Genomic DNA, 27,790 nt, shown 5'->3' with positions numbered 1-27,790 from the left:
TTTTTAAAAAGTCATTTTGTGACAATGACAATGAATGTTGTTGACGTGGTGACATTATACCGTGGCGAAGTAACATTGCTACCTGCTCCAAGTTGGAGGAGTTGATTCCAAAAAGGGGAACAACTGTAGTAGCGTGGAAGGAAGTCGCTACAAAAGATCAAAGGTAAAATAACTTTGGGGATGTGTTAGCGCCGCAAAAAGACTAAAATACAAATAACTGAGGCCGTACAAGCAACTTATTTCACCACCTCAGGCAGAGAAATGCCTGCTTGAGAACAAGGGAAGCCAACAATGCCACAACTCAGCAGTATTCTTTTGAGAGTATTTTGTCATACTGATTTTTGCACAAATACCTTGAAATATTGTGATATTACCATACTGAGTAATACTGTGGAGCTGAATTTCTTTTGTTGGACAAACACAACATAGAATCTCTTAGTGAATTAACAAGGCACTTTTTATCTTAATCCAAAAAACTAAAAAGGGTGGAAATTATTTAGTCGCTATGTGAAAGGTTTTGGGATTTAGAGGCTTAAACAGAGGCTGAACTGGCATTGATGATATTATATATCGGTTGATTATACTGACCCCAAAATTAGTATGTGTATTCCATGGAGTGACTAGTCTGAACTAACCCTGACTGAGGTTTCATGTGAGTGAACAATAAACAAACTCTCTCACCTGTGTGCGTATGGTCTGTACTGTACCCTCGCCTTCCACTGCAGCTGGTCCGTTAAAGCCCTTTCTGCCCGAAAAACTCCACTTGCCAAAGTGGCTCTCATAGTGTAGTCCGCCTCCCTGACCGAGGCCAGCCCGCTGGCCCACTCTGTGGCCTGAATTCTCCAGGAGGCTCGCCGGGCAGAAGCGCTCTGGTCCTGGCAGAGGAGGAGGAGCCACGGAGCCGCTGAAGGAGAGCTGGGAGCTGGACAGCTGCTGGCCCAGGAGCCCCTGGATGGAGGATGTACGCTGGAGGGACGTGAGCAGTCCTGCCTCCATCCTGCCCTCTGATTGGCTGAGCAGGGCTAATGGGAGAGGTTGGGGGTGGTGAGGCCAATTCTGGTTTGGACCGACAGGGTTGTCTGTACCTGAAATGCAAGAAAATACACTTTAGTCAGCCATTTTTACTTCATCAAACAAACGTTATGCAAGAAATGATACTTTATTTACTATCATGATGTGTGACAACAGTTGATCAATTCAAGACAACAGTATCCATTCCTATAAACCTCTCATAGACTGTCAGAGAAGTGTCACTGATAAGTTGCATCTTACCCATGGAGGGCTGGACAGTGGTGATGTGTGGCTGGGGAAGGCTGGAAGCTGGAGTACTCTGGGTGGTGTGAACAGCTGGGTTGGTGGAGATGGAGGTGGAGCCACCTCCGCAGTCCGAGTCCTCAATGTTCCCTCCACTGTTACAGCCAGCGCCACAGCCCTTCTGTAACCTGCAGAGAGAGACACACGCATACATAAATATATTTATCATATTTATATATAAGCATTTGTTATCCTGGAAATGTATGTAAAATCATCCTAAAATACCTATCCCAGTCCAGCCCACGGTTATAAGCTGATTTTTTTTCAAAGCTGTCTGAAGCTCTGCAAGTCTGACATTCATTTATTAATCTACAGGAGTTTGAACAATTACATATTTATTTTTCTTGCCTACATTTTTTGAACACAAAATCAAGCCTGCAGTTGACCTTTATTTCCTTATTTACACAGTGTGCATGTCAAATAGTCAAAAACCAGTGCTTAGGCGGAAAAACAGCCTATCAAAAAGCAAAACACATAAGACTATATAACTTTTCCAAGTTTAGGACTTTAAAAATGTATACAAAACTATACATAACTGGATTTGAAATCTCCTTGTCTACAAATTATATCAGTCATCTGGATGCTGGTGTGAAAGTGGCTCAGGAAAGAGTGAAAAAGAAGAAAGAGTGGGTTTCTTGTCCACAAGAACACTCATTGACTGTTGTAGGCTTTAGGGTGGGTGTACAAGCTCATATCTGCAAAGATGAGCTGAGTGTAGAGGGATAATGGTGCCTGCTGTAAAATCAATCTTTTGTTTTTTTTAACAAATACAAGCACAGAGAAGTAGCACTTTCTGCCATTTTGTCACCATTTAATAATGAAATAGCGTGTTTTGTTAAACAAGTTACTGGAATGGATTCCGTGGGAGTAAGACATGACACTGTGTGTTAAGTTTGATGCACTATTGCAACCCCTAGACACTTTATTGGTGAGTTGGCAAAACTTTGTACATGCTAATTTGTTAGCTTGTTTGTTGGTTATACCGTGCTGATGTGGTATTATCTTGAAATGGTTTACATGAATAGAATCACATGAATCTAAGCTTCCTAGTGATGTATGACATGACTTAACACTTTAAGGGCTTTCCACCAAATACAAACACAGCTAAGCAAATATGCAGACTACAAAAAAATTTCAGATTACGTACCTGTCCCAGCTGCTGATGAGCCAGGTGTAAATGTTGTGTGGGCTGACAGGTCCTCCCCACACAGACCGGAGCTGGTTGTGGCCCCCAGCGTATGAGGTGGTGAGGGGCGACACGTAGATGGGGTAGCCAATGGGTTGGTCGCATGACGAGTTAATCATATTCCTCAGGGCTTGTTTGGCGTTTTGAATGCTGCCGCGCTCTGGGTTGCGATTCCGCAGGAAAACCAGCTCCTGCTGTTGCCCCGCCCACAGCCCACGCACACACTCTCTGTTCACCTGTGGAGGGCAGCACAAAGGTGGACAGGCTCAATATAAACATCAACTGAATTTCATTGTAAAGTTAGACTAAATAACCAATAAAACTATAGAATAACAAGTATAGAGCTGTGACCTTGATGACTCTGAAGCTGAGGAACCTCTTGTTAAGCATGATGATCTTGTATTCGTCGCTGCCGTCATCCATGATGTGGCGCAGTGCCAGCAGCGAAGGCATGTTTGCTAGAATGGCGCTGCGCCACACAGGGTCGCCCTCGTGAGATATCAACATCTTCTCCTCGTTGGCAGTGATGGCGTCATATAGAACCATAGGATCCTCATACTCATCTGGAGATGTAAAATGGTCCTGGAGGGAAACAGATTAAAAGGTTTGGTCTCAGTTCAGTGGATGAAAAAAAAAAAACAACTCCATTATTCCAACCTCAGGGCTAGTGTTCTCCTTCTGTGAGAAATCCTACCTGATGTAATTTCAGTGACATCCGCACTCCCGGGGCCACTACACGATTCAGCAGGTCCATATCTGCAAACACCCATTCATCCCTGGGGGACGTGATACGAAAGTCTCCCTTGAACAGTGCATGGAGGCCATAAAGAAATGGTTCCAAGCTGTGAAATAGAAAAACAAAAATCACTCAGATATTGCGAATACATAAGGGTAGTGATGTGTGGCAGACGTGGTGGTATGGCCTGGTGCTCTCACCTTGCAGACATACTGTGGGAGGCTGTGCCCAAAGCCCTTCTTCCCAGGATGCACAACCCGAAACAGAGGTTGACAAGAGGAGAATCTCTTTCACAGGTCACCGGCTACAACACAATACAGAAGTTTAGATAAATTACATTTCGAAAATGTTATTGTTTTACAAATAGACAGGTTGGACCAGGATGAGGGTTTAAATATTGATTCTGATTTCTGAAAGTTACAAGATTAGATCTTCTGTTCATTTCTCTTGGTTTTTTTCCATGTAATGAAGACAAAAAAAGGCCCACAAACTACTTATAAAAATGGACTGTCTACTGTTATATTAATCATCCAGATGGGCCGAAAAGGGCAATATATCTCAAGAAAACAAGCAGCTTCTGCCCTCATCACCAGATGTAGAGAAATGCTGAACTCCATTAACGTTCCCTTCATTTTTTCTCTAAATCGCCTTTCTCGCATTTCAGTCCCATTACCTTTTAACTAATTTCTTCATTTGCAGCGTCATACTGTGTGTGATTTTCTAATTGTATTTTTGGACAAATGAGGTCAGGGGACATTTGGCAACAGCTCAGTCAAGGATAGATATCCACCATAGGAAAAACAGAGGGCAAAAACCACCCCGATTCAGTGTAAATGTTCAAGAGTCTAACCGTTTGACGCCTGCTGTTACAGTACTGAATCCAGTCCAGGTAAATCAAACAGAAAGAGGAGGGGGTGATGCCAGAGGCCCTGTGGTCGTAGTCCTCGTCGATGTTTAGGTTGAAAGTAGGATCGCTGTCTACGTAGTTTGGCCCGAGACAAGGCCGCAGAGCCTCCTGAATGGTCTCATTAATCAGCCACTCCTCCAGCTTTGAGGATCTAGTCACGTAGTAGATGATGCTCTGTTCGAGGGAACAAACACGATCCAATTATTCACCAATCGAGACCAAAAAGTCAGACATAAAGGAGCATCAGTTTAAAGACTACAATCTTAAGACTTCGGCTTACCTTCACATAGTACGTGATGAGGATCTTGCGGAGATCGAACACTTGCAACATGGAGGCTGCATTGTTGTCGCTGATGCTGTAGCCCTCTAGCACATACTTGGTGGCAGCCACCTCCCAGGCCAGCCAGCGCTGTCCGAAGGCAGCGTTAAATGACAGCATATGGGGGAGGTGACCAGGCTCACAGCAGCAGCAGCCTTCGTCCTCCTCCACCCCTTCTGTGATGGCCTCCACCTCCCTCTGCTGACAGTAGGTACCTGGACAGATGTGAATCAGAACAAAGTGTTAAGTTTCCTAATGTAAATTAAAATTTTACCATGAATCAAAAACAGCTAACTGGACTAAATAAAAAGACGACAAGAATAAATGTCCTCTGTGGGTGTGCATAAAATTAATTTTAAGATAACTCAGATTTTTATAAATTTAGAATATAAAGAGATTCTTTTATTGGCAGGAGACAACCTCTTAAGACAGTGATGCACAACACCCCATCTTTTTAATAGTCCCGAACAAGCTTAAAATAAATCTGCAGCCATGAAACTGATCTTTAATTCAGAGGAATAAAAATATACCCTAAGAACTGGCACATGAAGTAAAATCAAATAAGAATGAACAAATATGGGTACAGATGAGCAGTACCGTTAAAAATACAAAGATGTCAGCTGCAGCCCGATCACTAAAACATAATGCTATTCTGTGAGAACACTTGCAGATAAACAAGCTCATTCTATGAGCTATAAACACAGACAGCCTCCATCACCCCCCTCTGCCGCTGACCTCTGAACTCTAGACCCCTCAGCTGGAAGGTGACCAGGCCGTTGCCGATCTCGATGATGTGCACCAGGGCGTTGAGGTAGTCCGAGGCGAGGATGAAGCAATCGCCTGTGGTGTAGTTGCCCCAGCGGCCGAGCAGCAGGTCTCCACACAGGCTGTGCTGCAGTGAGCGTGTCAGGTGCTCATAGAAGATCGAGTTGAGATTGTTGTCATCAGCGCCTGTAACAATAGAAAAAAAAACATCCTCATAGCTACAGAGCAAATATAAATTCATGTCAGAGAGAGGTAATTAGAAAGAGAGAGAGTGTTATAGCATACCTGGGTTGCGGTCTAACTGAGTGGCAAGTCTGGTGTTGGAATGATCGACGCGCTTGGTGCTGCAAACATGACAAACACTTCATGTTAGGACTTTGTACTAAAAGTGAAATCACATTTCTTTGATTTATAATTTCCTTTCAAACACATACTTGTAGTCTCGCTCCCAGAATTTTACAGGTCTGGTGTACGAGGTGACAAACACAGCACTGCCTAGGACAGGATTCAGAGGGGTGGAGAAAATGGCAGAAAAGATGGCCTGGACGAAAAGCACAGCAGAGTCTTAAGTAACATGAGTTAAGGACATCAACAAAAAACTAAATGCAAGACTGTTTTATAAGTGAACATGTCATTATTGTTTGCAATGTGAATTATTCTGGATCTACACTCTAAACACCATGTCCATCGAGGGCAACAACAGGAAATGGCCCATCTTTTGTGACAAAAAGTTGTATTCTCTACGTAGAGCTTGACTATGCTCACGTCTGATTATTTGACTGTTTTAACCTGCATATATGATGGTGTGGTGCAGTGCCACTAACAGTGGACATTAGCCCTGCAGTGTTACTTCTCACCCTACACCAGTTATTGTAATTCAGATGTGCATGCATGCTTATAGATATCATAACTATTAATGTGAAATGAATTAAACTGAAGGATACGGGGCACAGCAAAGGGTTGAGCGAAGGCGTGGAAGGCTGAGCCCCAGGTAATCTGCCAGGGGGCGATGTATGTCAACACAAAGCGCAGCTTGTACAGCAGGTCCCACATCTGAAAATTCAATGGACAAATACACACATCGTCAGCTGTTAAACCCCTTTGAATATCTGTTCTGTGCTGGCCTCCAGTGGTTTAACTTAACATGCTGCAGTGATGTAAAGGTTGGGTGTGGTTACAGGTGCTACAGAACACACATCTGACCACAACCAACCAACAAACATCAGTGATGAGTGTGGTCTTTACTAAAGGCTGAGAAGCTGCCTTCTTTTGCTTAAAATTACCTTTTTAAAATAAGCTGTTCAGTGCACAAAAAACTAGCTTCTAGATAAGAATAAAATTGAATAAATTCATATCGTTTGCAAGTCAACATCCTCTGATGACCAGGTGTGCATCCTTACCTTGCTGAAGAGAATGGACATGAAGTAGTAGTCAATCAGGAAGGTCTCCGAGAAGTGTGGATAGTCAAAGTGAAAAAAGAGCGTGGTGAAGCACAGTGTGACATACTGCTGCGACGGGGCACAGAAGGACGAACGCAGCAACTTCATGCCGGCTACTGAGATGAAGAGGGCTCGGCTGCTGGATGAGAAGAGACGGAAAGGAAATCAGTGACACCCAATTTATCGAAAGTCCTCATTTTTACATTGACTACTAAGGGGACTGGCTGGTCTGAAGTTTACAAAAGGAAAAAAGGAAGCGACTGTTGCGTGTCCTATCAGCAGAAGGAAACACACCTGGGAGTGGCTGAGTATGTCTATAAATTCTATATTCTACAGAACCTACGCACACAGCCAACAGCCCATTTCCCTGAGGAGCAGTAGAACAGAAGAATTTATGGATGAGATAGTTCGGAGACAGAATGAGGAAATCCTTACTAGATGTCCAGCTCTTTATGGTTCTGGCCCACAGTTCGAGCTTCTGTCGTGAGGGAGTTGAGCACCACGGCCGGGTAGATGAAATATTTCTCCACGCACTGAAGCCACGCATACAACTTCTCAAACCACATCAACTGAGCGGCATCTGGGGCAAAAAAGGAAGCAAAACCATCTTACACACTCGTCAAAGAAATCCATTCAGTCTAAACTGTAGCCTTTCTCCTTATTTTAACCCCAGCTGTAAGATAAAACATGGCTAAAAATTAGTTAGAGATTTAAAGATAGCTATCTTTTACATCCCTAGCTGTTTCCAAAAATGGGAAATGAAACTGCTCAAGATGACATGATGCCTAGAAGGAAGATGTACAGCAGGAGGGAGGCTGTACCTTCATGTTTGCAGTGTTGCCTTAAGGTAAAATAAAGTAGTTGTGTTGAATGATCAGTGCTTTTCAAAATGTAAAGCTGTTTACCTGTATTTAAATGACAGTTTGCTGCTGGTGTACTCTGTAAAGATCCTACCGTTTTACAGCTTTTTCCTGAAATATTTCAGCTGTTCATCGGGTAGGTTTTCCTCTCATGCTAACATTGTCATGCACATTTCTGTGTATGTGAACGAAGATAAAAGAGCCTTCACACACACTCACCTCGGACCTCAAACTGACTGTACTCTCTTGAGCGGAGCACGGGGTGAGCCAAGCAGAACCATGGCAGCTGTTTGCGGAGCTGAGGCAGGAGATAGTGTGTAATGAAGCCGACAACTCCAGCCAGGATGTACAAGACAAAGCTAAGAGCAGGCTGTGGATCAAGAGCAGAAAAAAAATGAAAGGGAAAATTAGCATTTAACAAAATCCTCTGAGAAATGTGGAGTAAGAAAAGGATCGTAAACTCTGTTCCAACTAACTTGAAGGGCGATGAAAACTGTACTGGCACTGATGGCGAAGGTGATCACAGCCATGAGGGGACACATGACGAGGTCTGAATGAAGAATCTCTTTCTGCAAAGAGGTAGCAAAGAGAGTTTAAAATTTCTGACACGGTGAAATCAAAAGTGAAACTGCAGTGTGTGCAGGCTGGTGAGCGGTGATCTTTACCACAGAGTTACGCAGCTTCTCTGGAAGAGGGTCTTTGATCTCCACAGGGGGTTCTTCTGGTGTTCGGTTCTCCAACTCTGGGAATAACTTTGACCGGACCAGTGACCTGATGGAAGGTAGTGAAAAAAAACAAAACAAAAATGAACCATGAGAACTAAAAGAAAAAAGTGTAACATTATAGTCTACACAGGCTGCATTCAAGCACACTTCAGTGCGTGGGATTCTTGTGTTTTGGCAGAACCTGGAGCTCACTATAAAATTACTGTAATTATGCATCTAAGATGGAAGAAAATAGACTCAAAGCCTCAAATTTTACTTGCCCTGAAACAAAGCATATCAGTCCATTTGCAGCCGTTACATGTAAATTGTCAACTGTTAATCCGTCATGGAATTAAAAGCAAGATTTTCCATATCCGAGATCATTACTGACATTGTGAAACACAAAATACTGACCACAGGATGGTGGGATCACTGCTTTGGCGACTGAGGTGGTAGGATAGGGCCAGCAGTAGGCCACAGAACACAGAGAACAGTACTGGCACATGGGCATCCCCCCACGGTGCCTAATACAAAAACAACAACGTAATATCAAATCATAAGCTGTCAATATTGATTCTGATCAGAAATACCTCACAGACACGACTTCACCTTTCATTTAGAGAGTCTCTGTTCCACTTACATTGATTGCACCGAGGCAAAATCCATACAGCAGAGCAGCTACCAACATGCTGCGAATGAGGCTGAACAGAGATGAGAGGGGGCTGGTAGTTGCTGTGGAACAGGTGACACAGAGAAAATATCAGGCAGAAATTAAACACAAATACTTTGTGCAGTTCCTAAACAGACAGTGTCAAGCTGCTATAACACTTTCCTAGTTTATTTTCCCAGGTTTTACATCTTGTTCTTACCAGTTCCACCAAAAATGTGCATGTCGATCTGCTCCAGCAGACACATCACAAAAGTATTGACCTGAGGTAGCAACCCAAACAGGAAAATGACCGGGAAACACAAGGCAAACACTGTGGGGCACAAAAGAGAACATTTAATCCCACTGCAGTACCAAATATTGTTGAGGTGTTGCTGTGACTTGGACAGCAAGTACGACAGGGATGTAAACAGTTGTGCATAAAAACTAACCAATGAGCATATCCCTGACACAGAGCAGGAAGTGTGCAGAGAAGAAGGTGACTCCATAGAGGGAGACAGGTTGCAGGCTGCCAGAGCGCCCAGATAGGTCAAAGATCCAGATCATCACACAGCACAGGCAGAAGTAGACTGGCCGACTGTACACAATGATCCAGTTATGGCCCTGTGAAATAACAGACAAAAAGAGAGGCCATAGTTACAGATGTTAACAAGGTGGAATTCATTGATTGAGGAGATTTGAGTGTAGAAAACAGTACTCACGTGCATGGGAGAAGCTGCATCTGGTTGTACACTCTAAAACAAAAAGGCAAGAAATTTAAGATTCATATAGTTCACATACACTTTGCATTAAAAATGCTTATATAGTATTGTATAATGAATACAATAGAAAAAACTGTGGCTTTGATGCAGCATGGAAAAAGTACAATTGACTCTTTAAAGCTGTACAGATTAAGCCAGATTTCATTAACCTCAAACTAATTTTAGAAATGAGCAGAATTTCCACCAGACTGGTTGATATTTGATAATATCGGATGCCTGATAAACTACAAGAATGATCAACAATCCTATTGTTTCTGTTCTGGCAGGCCTGAAATTTTGTTCGTCTGTCTTGCAGTTTGACTCTGATTTCCCACATCGCTGCTGTCAAAAGGGCTGTTATGTAGTGTTATAGTGACTTGGATTTAATATTACTGGAGCAGAATTTTGAATGTTGTTGACACTGTAGTTGTGACAGAGGATGTGCTGTGATACAAATAAAACTTTAGGGCAAAATAGCCAAACCACATTGTGTCCTGATATCCTCTCAGCCATCTGTGGGCCTATTTGATTATCTTTCTGTCCAAAGTAGAATTAAATGAAGAAACAGCTCCTCTCTATTTTTCTTTTGGACAAAATATTTCAAGATACAGCCATCTTGTTGGATTAAGACATAACTGTCATTGATAAAGAACCAAATAAAAACAACTGGAGGTTCAGTGTGAGCACCCACATCCCTATGGATTGATTAAACCAAACAGTATAAACGTGGCAGTTTTACGTTTTGGTTGTGCAATGTGTACCAAGATCAGTGAAATCATACATTCCCTGTCCAGCTTAAGGCATGTATAACAGAAAACAAGATCAATATCAAATAAATAATAAATGAGATCGAAATCCATTTCACTTCTGAAATCCAGAGCTATGGTACCTTCAGTAAAGAGTACTGGCAGCTAGCAATGACCAGGCAGAACTGGAAGACCCAGATGTCCCTGAAAAAGCCCTGGAGCAGCAGTAGGAACCCCAAGAAGGCCACCAGACTGGCCAGCACCACAGCAAACACATTTTCTCCCACACGGCGGTTTCTGGAAACAGAAAGCAGAAAAATTCATATCATGCTGTTTACTCAACATGTTATTTAATAATGATAATTAATGTGAAACCATATCTGCTGGACTTGATTAAAATAAGCTTATACTGTGTTAGGATTCAGCCCCATGGTAATATAGTGTCTCAGAGCTTTTATTAATTAGTTGTACAATGATGCTGCATCATAGTCCAGTGTTAAAATCTAAAGTGTGACGGGAAAATGTTTTGTCACTTTATCTGGATTTTGCAGCCAGAGAACTGGGTTCTATGTTTATAACACAGAGCAAAAAAAAACCCCAAAAGGACAAGCAGGGATTACACAGCTCAGTTGCACTGACGCACATTATTCAAAACATATTGGTAAATATTATGGACCACATATATATATATATATATATATATATATATATATATATATATATATATATATATATATATATATATATATATATATATATATATATATATATATATATATATATATATATATATATATATATATATATATATATATATTATCCTAGAGAACAGGGGGGTAAAGAGGACATTATCTCTATTCCACTTCAACAATCTGGTTTACCTGTCCAAAAGGGCCAGAAGAGCCAATCGATCATATCGAACCCTCAGCCACTTCCCAGGAAGCACCCAAAAGCGATAGTACTGCTTGGGTTTGGCTTTCTCCTCAATCATCAGAGTGTTTTCCTGGGACTCTTGTAGCGACTCGTGGTCCAGATCAAACTACAAATGAGGTGAGAGATTAATTTAGAAGGAGACATAACAACATAGATTGGTGACAAAGTCATACGACTATCTACCTGGAATTATCAGCCAAATCAAACATAAAAGACTGCTAACCTCAGGCATTTCCAGAGGCACCCTGCGCACCTGCATGCCCTGTAAAACCACTGGTCTGGGCTGGAGCATGGACAGCACTGGTGCCCCTTCCTGGACCTCAGTGGAGGTGAAGCTTGAGGACTGGGACTGTCTCTCCCTCTCCCTGCAAGCATCACACATTGTGGATATAATTGCAGTTTTTAAGTCAGCAAATTAACTCCTATAGTCTTATAAAAAAGAAAAACCCAGTAATAAAAACTTCATAACTTACTGAACTGGATCCTCATAACCACCTCCAGCAGGTCCAAATGTGTAGGACCGCTTCACTCCTGGGACACAACGGAAAGAAAACTGAAACTGATACTTCAACAGGGAATTAATCACAAACATATTTGTAGAGCCAAATGATGTTACAGTTGCGTGTTTGTCTTTTCCCTATTTATTTTTATTGCATAAACTGCACACATAACAGACCAATATACAAACGTAGGAGGAAGAGGCAATCATGAGGGAGAATTTTGTTTTTAAGTTTTGTTGTATTCTTGTTGCTGTATCATGTCTGTAGCTAGTGGTTTGGCAATTTACTAAAAACTTTCTGTGCATTTTATGTGCACATTATTGAAACTTTACTTATCAATCTCAAAAGCCAATTTTGGGACATACAGCATCATCGATGTAAAGCAACCACAGGTATGATAATTTTGTCCACCTATACTGGGGGTCAAACCAGAGTTTTTTTTTCAGGGCCAGTACCGATTGTAAGTAATCCAGGATATGGGTAAGTGGTTCAGTATTTAAGTTTCTGCTACTTAATACTTTGACTCCACTCCATCTACTTGATAACTTTAGAGAGCAAATTCACTATACCAATAATTGTAAAAATGCTTAATACTGGTCCTGATAATAGGCCAAATCAATAATCTGTCTACTCCTAATCTACATCAACAGTTTCTTGCTGTCTAGTACTGGAGCATTTAGAGCCAAGACAACAGACACATTCACATGGACCACTACGATCAAACAAAAACACAGAGCATTATAAATTACTAAGTGCAATGCAGTGTCTTTTTTATAACTGCATGCATATCAATGAAATGAATAATTTAAGTATTAAGGAAATACGCTTAGCTAGATGGAGCAGTTGATACCACTCTCGTGTTTGTCTGAGAAATATGAAGCTGAGTCTGTTAGCTCCGAGACTGAAAACAAGGAGAGATGACAGAGCTAGCTTTGCTCTGTCCAAACAAGTCTCCACTGGATATCTGGCAACATCATGGTGACAAGTTTCCAGAAAGTTGCTGTGCCCGGCCAAGAAAAAGTTCGGCACACAACCCCCAAAAACCCCAACTTGTTGTTTTTACGCTTAACTTTCTGTACTACTCTTTGGACAGAGCAAGATAAGCTGGTTCCCCATGTGTGCGGTCTTAAAGTTGACTGGCTGCATCTTAATATCTAAAAAGGACATACGTGAGAATTATATCAGTCCTCTCATTTAAAGGAAGACTATGCAGTTTCTGTCAGTTGCTAAAAAAAATGCATCCTCAAATCCTGGATTGTATGCCTTTAACTTTCAAACATGAAAGTGGAGAAGCACATTTCCCAAAATGAACCATCCCTTTTAACGCAGCTGACTCACCGCTTTCGTCATAGAAATAGTGCACCGCCCCCTCTGATGTGTCGTCGAAGGTGGAGGCCTCATGGATGCCACTGCGTGGCAGCAGGAGTGAGGAGGCAAACTGTAAGGCTGAGGGAAGTGTGCGGGTCCGTGAATGAGAGGAGGTGCGAGCCCGCTGAAGGTCCTGAAGGCTTCAGGAACAAAAACACACAAAAAAAACCTGTTAAAAACACTTCCAACTTTAGCTGTAAAATCTAATTTTGGCAGTGTTGAGACTGAACTCCATCTGTCCCACTGAAGCTGGCATGTTCCCTTAGTGGTAGTTGCAATTAATTGTTTTATTATTCATTTCTCCTAGACCTGCTGAGAATATTAATATTTCAAACAAATCCCCAGAAATATTTCCCCTAAAACACAGTAGCAATTTTAAATCAGGATTAATATTTCTTACAACAATCATAGTGTAAACAAGCCAACACATTTGAACACTGCAGGCTGGATAGTGATTGTGGCAAAGTTGAGACAAGGTGTCAGCTATGACCCTCACTTGACTAACCTGGGAGGGGATCCCATGGTGGACGGGGGCGGTGTAGGGTTGCTCCCAGCATTGTGTCTCCTGCGGATGGCCTGGGTCCTCTTAACACTGCTGACTGAGTCGTGTTTGCCTCCATCCTCTGGAGCCATGGCTGGAGGAGGGTTATCAGTTACATCAATGGGTTACATTACAGTGTCAAAGCACACTATTCAAGGCACCATTTGCATTAAAACTTTGACAGCATCTGCAGTCTGACAATATCTGTGACTGGATTTCACTGTTGCCACTGCGCAACGTTCATTTAGAATGTAGTTAATGCAAACCAGCCACTGACAAACAGGCATCCTGAACATTGACTGTTTTTATGTCCCAAACAGAATAACGCCACAACAATGCAATTTGTAAGAATTTTAGTTGCATACATACATACAAAAAAAAAGGTTTTGACATTCTGACATCTATGCTTTGTGCTGTGGAGATCGACTGAAGTTAACGTGTGAAACAGGTAGGCCACATCAAACATTCCTGTCTTAGTGGTGTAAACAACAGTGGAACCACTCCCCTGGTGCTCCGAGCCCTCACTCTGGACCACTAGATGCATGGCTAACTGAGCTAACTAGCCAATGTCAGCCAGCTACAGCAAGCCGTTACTTGCTGCCCCCTGTTCGTTTGGAGCAGGAATTCAACAGGCGGCCAACTCTTAGATATTGCACCATTAACCAAATGTTTGAATTAATATATCTCTCCTCTAAAATACCCCAACATCATACATACACTTTTGATCACACGATATAAAATCAAAAGAGTTATGCTAAAGAATTATTTGATTTGTATTGTGAGTGACTGATCTAATAAAACATTTATTTCATCATTGTTATCATTGCCATATTCCAGTGCATTTTGATTCTGGTTTGAAAGTCTACAAACAATCCTCGGGTGTTATTTAATCAGCTGAAAACATCCTGGACCATGCCATTCTTACACTTTAAGACATGCATTAATTAATGGGTCTATTCTATCCTTTAGACTTCAGTGCCTTCCTGCATTCTGGCCTTGAAGAAAATCTATTATTTTTCCCTGATTGTGTGTTTATTACAGAACCTAATAGGTATTCATTTTGTTATCTTGATAGGTGTTAATTATGTTGTTAAGTTATCAGCGATAAGAAATGTCAACCATTGTTGTAAATTGCTTTAATGTTGTTTCTTAAACAACATTTTATCATCTTATTATTTCCTGGCTCAGATAAGCGGTTTTATGGATACATGGCTCTGTTTCGTTGTAGCGAAAGTCAGGTCCAAACAAAGAATGCTGCTCCATCTGTGTGATCGACAGTCATCTGTCTAATTACAGATTTCTGTTCAGTGTTTGGACAGTGCAGGACTATTCCAGATGAAATGGGCCCATTTGGCAGACTTTTCACGATAGAATTCACTTGAGATTGACTTGGTTTGAAACAGGACTGGATAGAAAACAAACAAAGCTGTAAAGTGTTTAGTTAAGCAGGTGGTGCTGCAGCTCTTGTTGGGAGTTTTGCATTGGGTGTGTTTTAACTTAATATTGAAAGGGCACTCATTCTGACAGATATTGCATTTGTGATATGGTTTACTATTTTTGGTAGTGGTCATTTTGCATCACAATTTTTGTTTTAACTGAAAATCTAACATTGCGATGATGTGACATTTGATGGGGTCTTTCAAATTCTCAGCATATTCTCATTACTATTAATGGAATGGATAAAATAATAGAAACAACTACCTATCAGGATGATAGGCATACAGTTGATAAACACCTTTCTAATACAGTTTCAATAAAAACTGAGCATCACAACCTTTTTCTATTCAATTATTTATGCAAGATAGTTGTATGGCTAGCAGACCTGTAGGAACTCTAGACATTCCACCTATGAGAGGGATTAAATAAAAAAAAGACACTTTACACTAATGTGTTCTCAGTTTGTGTTTGATAAGGTCATGTTATACTGGCTGTGAGGTATGAAACCGCGGAGTTCGAGTGAACAGTGTGTGTATTTGACTTTATTCAGTCTGTCCCTGACAGGTAGCCAACGTTATCTTGCCAGCTGCCTGCAGATGCAAACAGTGCAGATGAATTAGTAAGAAGATTGCAGTCTGTGCTCAAAGAGGATGCAATGTCCTTAAAAGAAGCATCTGGTACAGAGTCCATACATGGCTGAGGGACAGAGCGTGCTATATGCATTTTTAAATATGCATAATGATGATGCCCTTCCAAGTGGGCAGGACGTTTATTAATCTTACGGTTTTGCACACCTAGGCCTAAAAATTCTTCAAAAAAAAGCCATCACGTTTGAATCATTATGCATTAGCCAAAGAAAATGTGTGTGTTACGTGTTTATAATTAAGCCTATAATCTGAATTAAACACACTACTGTACATTTGTTTTTACCATTTATGCTTGATTTGCGCAGTACTTGTCATTTTTGCAAATCTATGTCCGTGCTATGTTTATTGTCATGTGCTTAAATACCACTGCAAATTCCATGTATTTAAGTTTTCAAATGATAAATTCTCAACAACATTTGTATTAATGTATTAATGTGTAACTAAATCATGAAAAATAGATATTGAATCAAAAGAGGAGATTGGTGCTGATATTCTGGCAGCTGGGGCCTCATCCTGTTCTTATATACAGATTCTGTTATCTTTATACTGTGGGCCAAATTTATGTGTAGCCAAACCGACCTATGACATAAGGCTCTATTGATTCCGTGGTTGTCACTGATTTCATTCTTCTTGTTTTTTGTTTTTTTCCACTCGCACTTATTGGTTACAGTTTCTCAATTGCCAGTCCAAAGGGGAAAATAACAGTGATTCTCTTATCTGTACATGTTCTGTTTTGAACTGCACCGATCAGTCAGTCTACTCTAATGGTTGCTTGTCTTTGTTGTTTATGATAGTAAAATGAAGAGTGGGTGTTGACTAGACAGAAAGAAGCAATTTGAAGACATCATTCTGGGCCCTGAGAAACTGTCCTGAGCATTTTTCACAATTCTATACCCTAAACAATTATTTGTGATAACACTTGGCGGATTAATCATTAGTTGCAGCCCTAGTTCTGAGCAAAGCCTCCTGCCCTATACTAATGTTTGGCAACTCATAACTGTAAGTCTGCCAGAGACAGAACACCTCTGAAGGTTGTCACCATTTCTACAGTGAGTTGTTTACAGGGTGAGGCATCAATGCGGCTTCTAGCCAATAACAACAAGGCTGCTTGAAATTAAAAGATGTTCATCTTGGCATAGCATCTTTTCATCGTAAAATCAAGTAGTAATGATCCAAAGTCCAGGCCAACGTTGACTGGTGTCCCCATATAAATAGAAACAAATAAAATAAAAATACTGTAATGCAAGAATGTCACCAAAAAATTACAACATATGTCTAATACACCATGTAGCAGGACAGTTTCTTTTCCTCATCTTTGAGTCTGCTTCCTATTTATTTAACAGTTTGTAAACTTGTGGATGAGTCATAAATATGGAAGATGGCACTGATCTAAGGTCGGTCAACAAAGTGTTTTGGTTTCACATCTGTGACTCAATTTAGCTTCGAAGATGAACTTATTTTTCAAGTGTCTTCCAATTTTTGGAATGCAATTTTTTCAAGAGATATAAAAGTATCACTTATTTTTTGCGCAATAATGATGATATTCTACATGGCTGTGTTGGCTACAGTCAACTATTTTTGGTAGAGCTGGGTAATATGGCAATAAAATAATGTCACAATAGTTTTAGGCAGTATCGTCATATTTTGAAATCTTGAACAAATGCAAGGATCGGCCGTATATTGGCCATCTCTACTTTATGGCTACTCATGACATGGCAAAAGACTGCTTAAATTACAGACATAATTTCCATCCAAAATAAAATACCATGTGACATGGTTGGCTGCTGCAGCAAGGACAAGGGACACCTGCTCTTTCAACTGAGTTAGTGGGTGCCCCCTTCCAAGGCCGGTTACTTGGATAAGCAACTGCAAAACACAATGAGGACACTCCACCATCCCAGGACTCTATCTTCATCTGCACCAAACACCAGGACCTAATTTAACAAAAAAAAACAAAACAAAACAAATCTGGTAACCAGCTGTAAAGCTCCTTCAACTCACCTCCTCCCACAGCTCCCTCTTCAACCAGCTCTTCTGCCCTCCAGCCCATCTGGTTTCCAGTCCAAGAGCCTCCGAGAGAATCCAGCCGATGATGATGGGTTCCAGGGAAGCCGTCGGTGTGAATGGTGCGAGCTTCCAGGTCAGACTTGGAGATGGTGAGAGTGCGAGGTGCAGGGGTGGAGGTGGAGGGCATTGTAAGCAGAGTAGAGGGCATAGCCGACGTGTTGCTCTGGCCTCCACCTGCCCCATCCATACTTAACACTCTTGCATGAGTCTTAGCACTCGCTGTGCTTGAAGAACGCTGAGCAGCACGTGAATGTGAGGGGCCAGCAGTTTCAGGTAAATCCCCTTCCCTCGGAGTGGGCAGTTGAGCAGCAGTGGGGAGCGGGGATGTAATGCCAGTGTTAGCGAGGTCCGGGGAGTAGCAGGAGGTAGAGGAACTCGAGTCATCATCATCGTCATCGTCGTCTGAGCTGTATCGCCGCTGAGAGCCCAGGCTGGAGCCAGCGCTCATATCGCTGCCATCGTCCTCATCGCTGGAATCCTCAAACAAACTTTCACTGTAAGCCTTGGCGCCCAGTCGGTTGCGCACCGGGATGTAATCTCTGTGTTGCCTATGATTGTGGTGCCGCCTGTAAGAGCCACAGTCAAAACTACTGCTTCCTGCTCCAGCTCGCCTTCGTGGAGCTTTCCTTCGGCCTGGCCGGTGCCCCACACTACTGCCGCTGGCCCGCAGCAGCTTTAAGTCTTTAGGGCGCACAACCTGCTGGGCTTGCAGAGCAGGCTGGTCAGGCAGTAAAAAGGGGGTAGAGGATATGGGCAAAGCAGGCTCTGAACACACTAGACCCAGGGCCAGCCCTGAGGGCACTGAATTGGCCTGCCGAGGGGGGGGTAGAGGAGGAACTTGTACATTTCTATCTAAATCACAAACCTCAGAGTGGCCACTGCTTGAAGGAGAAGAGTTCTGGAGAGGAGGGGGCTGTGCAATATCACAGAGTACAGGGGGCAAATCTTCTCCTTCAACAAGTGTCCTGTCTAGCCCCTGGCTGAGGGAGAATTCTTTGGAAGGGGAGCGCAGTAACACGCTATCTGACAGGTTGTCCGTATCACTGCCACCCTGCCCTGGCGGATCGTCTGCAGGCCTGGGGATACTGGGGCCCATCGCTGGTGCTGAAGCAGAAGCCTGTCCATCTGCAGGCCGGGGCTGGCTGAATGAAGGACTTTCCAGCTGAGTGGAGTCCGTTTTTTCACTGCGGTAACTGCTAACAGTGCTTAGTGTCTCACGGTCTGTGGTGGCCCCACCTGCACTGAAACAGCTGTCAGTGGATCCGGCAGCTAGTGCTACCCCACTGCGGCTGCCTGGGTGCTCAGTCCCAGGTGCAAATGCCACAGGGTCAAGCCCCAAACCCAGCAGATTTTCACTCAGCTCCTCACTTAAGCTGCTCTTTATAAGGGGGCTAAGGGGAGTGTCCCCCAGGCTCCCAGATTCAGCAGAGGGGCCGAGGGGAGAATAAGCCCCCAACCCATTGTCCTCAGGACTCTGTTGAGACAGTTGTTTTGGGAACTCTACTTCCTGCAACTGTTCTTTCTCGCCCCCATCTTCTTGACTGGAGGGTGAAGGGGGGATAGACAAGCAGTCTCCAGGTTCTCCAAATCCAGCTGACACTCCAGATATTCCCATAAGACCAGGGAAATCCCCTCCCAGAGCAGCAGCAATGCAGGACTGGACCACACTGGGACCCCCTGTACGTTAACACAAACCAAAATCAGATTGTAATGCACTTTGGATAGCTTTGACATAGGTTTTTAACTGATTCTCAAGACACACAGCTGTTGTTTTTTCATATTATACGTTTAAATGCATGCGCTACCATTCACCCTGAGGGAAAGAATCAAATACCATGCCTATAGCCTGGGCTCCTAAGCAGTGACATATTTGCACACAGGCAGGATTAGATGTTGTTCAGTGTGTAAGATGCCTGTTTCTGTTCACTCGGTAATAGCAGACTTACTAATGGTGTCCTGGGAACTCTGGCGCAGGACCTCACGGTGAGCTGATGTAACAATCACATTATTGCTGCCTTGTTCCCGCATTAGCTCTTTGATATCTGCGGCAAAGGAAGAGATTTCACTACAAATATTGAAGGACAATGTACACAAACAATCAAGATTATACATTATATGCCACTGTTTAGAGCTGCAACTAGTGATTATTTTGACTGTCGATCAATTTGTCGATTATTTTCTCGATTATTCACTTTGTTGTTTGGTCTATGGAATGTCAGAAAAGGGTAAAAAATGTTGGTTTGTCTTCAAAAAGCCCAAGATGTTTTATTCTAATATATTGTTAATTCCACAACCCAAAGATAATCAGTTTACCATCTGAAATGAGTTTAAAAAAAAATAATTATTTACATTTGAAACAAAGACATTTTGACCATAACATTTAATTTATTTTTAGTTACTTGAAACAGACTTATTGATTAATCGCTGCGCTCTACCACCGTTTAAAACAAAAACATGGCAATTCTGGTATGTAGTACAAAAACATAAAATTCAGAAACTTACCCTTAGTTCCCCCTGAATCCTCCAGCTGGGGAAGAAACTCCTGAAGAATAAGAACAATTCAAAAGTAAATAAATAGTTAGGGCCTGAAAAAGGCCTACCCCTACTGAAACAGCAGGGGAAGAAGAATGAAGTCACTGACAAAATGTGGTAATCCTCACCGACACCTGGTTCAGTCCAAACAGAGAGTGCTGGGAGCTACAGCGCACTGGGGGTGTTGAGTTGACCTTCCGAAACACAGTCATCTCCACACCGACATGACTATCCCTGTGAAGAAGTGAACACACACAAATAAAAAAACAAAAAACAAACAATTTAGCTTTTCACAACAACGTGATTCCAAAATCTTTCTACAAAAAACAGCCAGAAAACATCTTCTCACCTGTGCTGATTTCCATCATGGGCACCTGAACCTTCATCTCCTTCCTCTGTCTTTGGGGCGTCAGCTGTGAGTGAGGCCTGCTTCTTCTCTATGATCTCACCGAGGTCGAACATAGCATGAAGCCGGTAGTTAACCACCTTAATGGCTGTGAAAAATACGGCCACCACAGCAGAGTACACGCCCGCAACCACCAGGCTGGGAGGAAGAGCCTGAGAGAGTGAAAAGACAATGACAGAAACTGAGACTAAATATGAAACAACTCAGTCCACCTCAGGAAATGTGTAGGGGTGTCATGATTTTGGATCTGAAACGAAAATCGATTGAAATAAGGTTTCAATTCCGTTCACCGAAATAAAAAGCAGGACTGGCAATACTCCTAGTATTTTTTTGTGTCTAATTCTGCCAATTTACACCAAAAGAGGACGCAGCTAGCTTACTGGTAGCATGCAGCTGCACTTCCAGAGCACAAGGAAGATTGACTGACTTGTCGTGGAGGAAACTTCAACTATGTTGGAGATTAAGGTTTACTTTCTTATTCAGAGACCCTTTATTGATTTGTTTAGGAAGAGAGCTTACTCATGGGGAATAAGTGAACTGAACAGAACTGATAAAATTGCCAGAGATCCTTTATTAATCTGTTCAAGAAGATGTTTACTCAGAAAAAATGGAAAAAAACAACCTTTGTAAAGGAGCAGAATTGCTATCCTTTGTTTCTTGTTGAATTCCTGAAGGAACATATTTTTGTTGAACTCTAGGATCTTCATTTCTAGTGATTTTTTTTTTTTAATTTGCCCTAACCTGCAAAAAGTGACAAAAATCGTGAAACTCCTAAAAATGAGTACTGCCGATTATTTGATAATTGCTCAAAAACAACATCAAACCAAACACATCTGTCTATGTGTTCTGTTCTTATCATAATGAAACTAAATTTCCATTACTCATTTCAAAGAGGAAGTTTCAAGATAGTACTATCAAATAATTTCTTACCATAGATGGTAAAAATTAAGGTATTAACATTAAACTAAGTACCAATACAATTTAAAAAGTTATTTTAGATTAATCATTCATAAGTAAGGGTCTATTTTATGAAGATCTGTCCATTCCTACTGGACACAACAGCAATTTTGCAACACAATGCAATGTGCAACCACAGATATTCTCACAGACAGCAAATTTCAAATTTTTGCCCCACATTAACAGCTGTGAATGGATCTTACATACTTCCTCAGCACAAGCTGAGGTAGTGCATAGTTGGACGTTTTGCATGCACAGTTTGCAGTTACAAAGGAGGATTAAAATGCAAATTTTGATGCATTCAGTTTCATTTTCATGACTGGTTTGAACTGATGATTTGATTCAAACCTCTCATCCACCGACCAGGTTGCATAAAATTGGTTTATGTTAACATAGCTCTAACAAGTGAAGGTGACTAAAACAACATCAAGACTGAATATCATGCCTTCTCATTTTGTGAATGTTGCCATATTGGAACAGATCTTTCATTTTGAACCTTTGAACAGTTTCTCATGGCAGTTTACATTAGAGAACTAAATATGAGGTAATGTTGTGGTTTCTAGTGTATTGTGTAAATGTCTTGCGTAGCTGTCATGTCTAGCAAGTAGAAGTAATTCTGCTTGATAACATCTGGAAATGTCTTAAAACATTTCTGGACATAAGCCTGAATGTAGTGGTTTGTCAACCTGTGAGAATGTGCTTACCATGTACAGCAGAAAGGGGAAGGCCAGTAGAAATATCCAAAGGTAGAGGTGGAAGCAGTTGGAGAACGTGCTCTGATGGGGGTCCACATACCAGCCACCCGTGAGCGAAGCCCACACGCCCTGCCGCAGTATCTGAAGAGCTTGGGAACCCATCTCCACCTTCACGCTCGACCACAAGCTAGAACGCTTCCCGCAAGGCTCAAAAAACTGTGCAGCAGTTCGAGCCACAGTATCTTGTGTCTATGATGGCACTTCCATTGGGGATGGCAGGTTAACCAAGACTGTTTCATCAAGGACAATAGTTATGTGTCTTGGATATGTATACTTCAGTGGAGGTAAAGAGTCCTTGCATATTCTTGTGCCAGTATGTGTTCTCTCCCTGCACCGACGTTGCCACACTCTAGCCTAATCCTTGTTGGGTAATCAGGAGAGTGACTTTTTGGCACATTGGTAACCCACCGAATGTATGAAAAAACATTCATCTGTAAGAAAGATCACAACTGGTTTGTTTCCTTGAATGAAGCTACATTTAAAACAGTACATGTAGTGGGAGGAAATTCATTCTACGCTTTTTGCCCTTCATGATATTATACTGAAAATCACATATCAAGCGTAGATGTTGTAGTAGAGCAGAATTAGCGGTCCACATGCACACATCAGTTGTGGAGGTAAATTCAAATTATCATTCAAGTTGTCTTTCTTTACTTACTTATATCCCACATAATCATGATTACACATTACAATTCCCACTTCATCTTGAAATAATTTACCAAAACATCAGATTTATAAATGGGGCTACATTTGTGTTTGATAAAATAAAATGACCATTTAACACCACAAACTTCATTTCCACATCAGATCATAGCAATTACTAGCAGATTTAGTTTTTTTTAACTGATCACAGAACTCAAAAGGTGAGAATGGCTTGAGCTGACACTGTCATTACAACGATTAAATGAGTGTAACTTTTCTCAGCCGATGTCTCCTAACCAAACTAAAGCAAAAGGTGAGCTACATGACATAGTATTTATATTTTTCAGATTTTAGACACGACGGCAGAGCCTAAATTTCCGTATCTTCATGTTAAGGCCACTGCTGTACCAGCTAGATTAAGTTTTCTGATTGACATTAGCAAGCTAACAGACAATTTAGCTTAGCTTACGAATATCTATAAACAGTCAAATTCGATCCATTCTACTACCACCGCCTTCAATCACCTCGGCTAATGTGGAAACATAATCGACAGCGGAGGCACTCTATTTTAAACTGGCTGACAGGCGTTTAACATCATTAGGTAGCTTGACGCTGGTTACCGGCTAATGCTAGGCCGCATATAGCTACTCTATCAGCATTTCAACCTGGGTAACGTTAATGTCCCTATCGTTAACTGAGTAACTGCAACGCCAGCCAGTAACAACAAGTTAGCTTAACCGCTGGTCGCTAGGTTAATGTTAGTAGATCGTCATTAGCTACTGTTAGCTTAGCTCAGCTCGATATATCTGATAATTGTGCTCACAGTGAAATGTTTTCCACATTTGGATCCCAGCATAGCTTACAATTAGCATTAGCTGTCCAGCTTGCCTCATATCCTCCTTCCGCATCCAGTCCTTACAAAATCTCAGAGCTTTGCTGCTCAGGATGCTAGCGAGCAAGGCAATCGCCAGTGTCTAAAAACTGTAGCTTCACTCTTCTGTTGGCGTTGGCTAACTTATCATTGTTCTCCCAAAGTCCCCCATCCTCTTTGGCTTCAAAGGTAGACGGACACGCAACGGGAGCGGGGGTCCTCTCTCATGGTGAACGACAGCTGTTTCTTGGCATAAACGGTGCCTATGTTAAAATGTTTCCACAGGCTAGCTGACTGGGTAGCTAGCGCTAGCTAACAACTAGTTGACACACACGCACGCAGGCACGCACGCTCAGAGAGCGATCGAGCGAGAGACAGAGTGAGAGAGATTCCCATGGCGCTGATTGGCCGTTTGCGCTGACGTCATGGGAAGGATTTTTTTTCTCTCTTCTATTTCAAAATGATCAAAATAAATAAAGAAATAAAGAAATACTGTGCATTATTGTTATTTTCTTAAATTTAATTTAAGGTGGGACGGTGCAGTTTAACATGTGTAATGTAATGTAACTGATGTGTTGCACAGTTTATAGCTATTGCTCATTTTCAGCTCTTGTTTCTAGTTGGGCTTTTACAAAAAATATACAGCTTTCAATGGCCAGTGTTATGAAAACACAATAAAATACACAAAATACACTACACTAACACACATAAAGCTTAAAGCTAAAAATGATTAAAGCTTAAAATGGTTAAAGCTTTGGTTTGCTTTTAGTCTGTACTTAAGCTGTTAACCTAAGTACATGTCAATTTGCATGTAGTAAGCAGTATTCCACTGTTAGAATCCTGATATGTTTTATGTTCCTGTTTTTGTTGCCTTTTCTTTATTGTTCAGTCATTGCCCAGCGTTATCTTCTGCTCTTCTGTTTCATGGAGTGTTCAGGGAAACCCAAAAATTAATGTAACAGGGACAAAATTAAATAGTTTCCAATACATAACGTTTCTCAAAATGAGTTTTTTTCCCTCATACTCTCAGCCAGAAATATCCACTTTAGCAGCACTTACATACACAACAGTTTTCAGTTTCATCCCGTCTGTATTGTGATGGTTTTGATGAAGGGGAGTCTGTTCCTATATCCCTCATAGCCTGATTTATAAAACATTTAACTCTGAACATTTTGATAGGAAAATGGATTCTTATAATAAGAAATATCAAGAATTTTCTCTGTAAAAACCTTTGACTCTAATATGTGAATGAAATGAAACCATAATTTTCAAACCTGGCTTTATTCATTGTTCTGGACATATGCAAATTGGTGCATTTTTAATTATGATGCTTTAACTAAAGCCTCGTTTGCATATTAAAACATAACTTTTCCGCAGACATGTAATACCGCACTGTACTGCAATAATTGTCTTAGTTTAAGTGATCAACTGGGGAAGTTTCATGGTGATATTGATTAAAACTTTTCACTTGTCGCGATCCCCTTTGAACAACCTTGAACCAAACAGCAGTGTTTAGTAATACATGAGCTCAGAAAAGAAGCCCAAGGTACAGGGAAAATACTCACCGCATGAAGAAAACCTGGCCTGGATGTCAGAGAAACAGAGTCAGAGGGGAAATGACACAGCAGTTGTCATCGGGGCTTCTCTTGTCAAAGCTGTTTTGTTGAATTAGGCTTGTGACATCTCAGCAATGCTCAGTAGTGGCTTATCGTATCCTTTAACCACCCTCCTTGATACCCAGTGTCAGCACAGATCAGCCCTCACCTACACTAGACCTGCAGTGACACCGAGGCATCACTTCTCCCGCAGGATTATTTCCCCCCCATCAGTCTCAGCACTAACAGGCTGATGGGACGGGTGACCCCTCCGGCTCGAAATACAATCTCTCTAAATTCTTGTCTTTTGAGATGAACCTCATCTGCTCTCAGAAAACTATTGACAGCAGCTCAAAGTGAGGGCAACTGGAGCCTATACATCACGTCACTCTGGCGCTCAGTGATGCGGACCTCTGAGTTAACCTTTCTCTGCGTTGCACAGTTCCTTATGTTCTCACCAGGGGGTAGTCACACAACACAGACTGATTGTTTCTCTCAAGGAGATGGTGGAAGATGATATGGAGGATGCTCCATTTTTTATTATTTATTTTTTTAACTGGGAATAATCAGCGAGTCAGGGGACCAAAAACAAAAAGAATTTTTAAAATGTCAAAATGAAAATGATGTCATTGCATCTGGATAATCATTTGTTGTGCATTTTTTGTTGTAAAGAATACATTATAAGTCCGTCACCTATCAAGACTAGATTAAAGGAACACTCTGGCCATTTATTTCATGCAGCACTGCAGTAAATTTGGGGGCCTTGCAAGAGACAGAGAGTTGCAAGGAGAAAGACCAAAATTGGTGCAGCACATGCAAAGATATCCTGACCTTTAGTCCCCTTTAGTGGTGGAAGAAATATTCAAATATTTTACCTAAAGATGCAGTCTGTAAGAATTTTAGTTGAAAACATTTTTTAAAAATGAGTCAAGGAATATTGTTTCGGACATCTTTGTTATGTTGAAGGAGATGTTTACTGAAGTTAGCATGCTAACCAGCTCACTGCTCAGACTGCCAGCTGCAGGGCTAACTAAGCTAATATGCTAAACAGCAGTCTCAGTTAGCAGAAACTAGTAGCTGCTGTGGTTGTATGCTGCCTCCTATTTGCTTTGAGTATGAATGTGACAGGTGGCCAATTCTTACACACTGCACCTTTAAGAAATCATGGTACTACCACACTGTGAATATATTCCAACACAAGTAAAAGTCCTGCATTCAAACCATTATTGTGTAACTCATCCTGCATTAAAATGGTTCCTCTCAGTGTTTCACTATTATAGATAATGTTTTGGGATTAATATTGCCTCTGCATTAAAGGATAAGTTCACCCACAGATTTCAATTTTGTCATTATCTACTCACTCTCATGTCCATGGAAAGTCAGATGAAGTTTCTTAGTTTCAAAACATTTCTGGAGGAAATGGAGATGGGGACTTGTTCTAAAACATACAAAAATCAACCAAACAACAACAAAAAAAAAATATAAAAAATGCCATAATTCCATCTCCAGAAGCCCCAAGATCCCTAATTGATTTGAGTACACTTTTTTTTACAACCTCTTTAAAGCTGAAATCATTACATTAGCTGCTAAGCTAAAAGCGTTAGCACTCCTCATGTATGCAGTGACTGACCGAGCTGGACTCTGATGATATAAATGTCATTGTTTGTGTGTTGTGGGAATCCAGGGCTCCCAGGGAGCCATTGCATGTTTTTACTCGACTGTTTTTTATCATCCCAAAACAAGTCTCCATCTACTTCAGTTGTTCAGGAGAATGCTGCGGCACTGTTTTATGACCTCACCTGACTTACCACCAGCATAGAATCGTTGGTGAGCAGATAATGAGTCTTATCTCATTTCTGGTTAAAGTTCCCTGTTCCATGTACGTTGGCTTTTATTTTTCTAGATAGTCAATATACTGTTGGTTAGTTTAATCTACAGCATTATCTATTCTACAAGATCATCATGTTTGTCTTATCTCTATAAAGTTCTCACGAATTTAGAAAAAAACAGCCTGTTTTCAGCTTTGTGACAATATATTTTCCAGATAATCCGAGGAGATTGTTGAATAGTTCATTTAGTTTAAGAAGTAAACGAATTATCCCAGCCCACAAAGGAACACTTCCTCCTTCAGCTCATCACCAGTATTAACACTCACC

The 27,790-nt window shown here is 41.4% G+C and overlaps 1 protein-coding gene across 3 annotated transcripts in view; it reads right to left on the bottom strand.

Moving 5' to 3' along the window:
- LOC119031069 (pecanex-like protein 1) overlaps positions 1-24,411 on the bottom strand; it is a 28,276-nt gene extending 3,865 nt beyond the window's left edge. Inside the window, exons 1-35 of one of the 3 annotated variants that reach the window (XM_037119199.1) lie at positions 23,992-24,411; positions 22,476-22,957; positions 20,758-20,966; positions 20,537-20,642; positions 20,379-20,418; positions 19,823-19,918; positions 17,811-19,553; positions 13,690-13,819; positions 13,155-13,324; positions 11,790-11,847; positions 11,540-11,681; positions 11,265-11,422; positions 10,527-10,680; positions 9,599-9,631; positions 9,329-9,500; positions 9,100-9,210; positions 8,871-8,962; positions 8,645-8,754; positions 8,192-8,297; positions 8,003-8,095; positions 7,746-7,896; positions 7,102-7,246; positions 6,628-6,805; positions 6,172-6,280; positions 5,662-5,791; positions 5,513-5,571; positions 5,198-5,413; positions 4,424-4,677; positions 4,087-4,317; positions 3,437-3,540; positions 3,195-3,342; positions 2,852-3,082; positions 2,462-2,736; positions 1,273-1,442; positions 682-1,085 (exon numbers count right to left, since the gene is read on the bottom strand). In XM_037119199.1, coding sequence (XP_036975094.1) covers positions 682-1,085; positions 1,273-1,442; positions 2,462-2,736; positions 2,852-3,082; positions 3,195-3,342; positions 3,437-3,540; positions 4,087-4,317; positions 4,424-4,677; positions 5,198-5,413; positions 5,513-5,571; positions 5,662-5,791; positions 6,172-6,280; positions 6,628-6,805; positions 7,102-7,246; positions 7,746-7,896; positions 8,003-8,095; positions 8,192-8,297; positions 8,645-8,754; positions 8,871-8,962; positions 9,100-9,210; positions 9,329-9,500; positions 9,599-9,631; positions 10,527-10,680; positions 11,265-11,422; positions 11,540-11,681; positions 11,790-11,847; positions 13,155-13,324; positions 13,690-13,819; positions 17,811-19,553; positions 19,823-19,918; positions 20,379-20,418; positions 20,537-20,642; positions 20,758-20,966; positions 22,476-22,628 — 6,681 coding nt within the window. In that variant the 5' untranslated portion in view covers positions 22,629-22,957; positions 23,992-24,411. The remainder of the gene's footprint in view (positions 1-681; positions 1,086-1,272; positions 1,443-2,461; positions 2,737-2,851; positions 3,083-3,194; positions 3,343-3,436; positions 3,541-4,086; positions 4,318-4,423; positions 4,678-5,197; positions 5,414-5,512; positions 5,572-5,661; positions 5,792-6,171; positions 6,281-6,627; positions 6,806-7,101; positions 7,247-7,745; positions 7,897-8,002; positions 8,096-8,191; positions 8,298-8,644; positions 8,755-8,870; positions 8,963-9,099; positions 9,211-9,328; positions 9,501-9,598; positions 9,632-10,526; positions 10,681-11,264; positions 11,423-11,539; positions 11,682-11,789; positions 11,848-13,154; positions 13,325-13,689; positions 13,820-17,810; positions 19,554-19,822; positions 19,919-20,378; positions 20,419-20,536; positions 20,643-20,757; positions 20,967-22,475; positions 22,958-23,991) is intronic. The other 2 variants (XM_037119198.1, XM_037119200.1) reach the window with 2 other exon arrangements.
- Between the last annotated feature and the right edge of the window lie 3,379 nt (positions 24,412-27,790).

Source organism: Acanthopagrus latus, chromosome 13 (assembly GCF_904848185.1).
Source record: "Acanthopagrus latus isolate v.2019 chromosome 13, fAcaLat1.1, whole genome shotgun sequence".
Classification (NCBI taxonomy): Eukaryota; Metazoa; Chordata; class Actinopteri; order Spariformes; family Sparidae; genus Acanthopagrus; species Acanthopagrus latus.
Note: the sequence above shows the minus strand (reverse complement) of the source record. Positions and strands in the feature narration are given on the sequence as shown.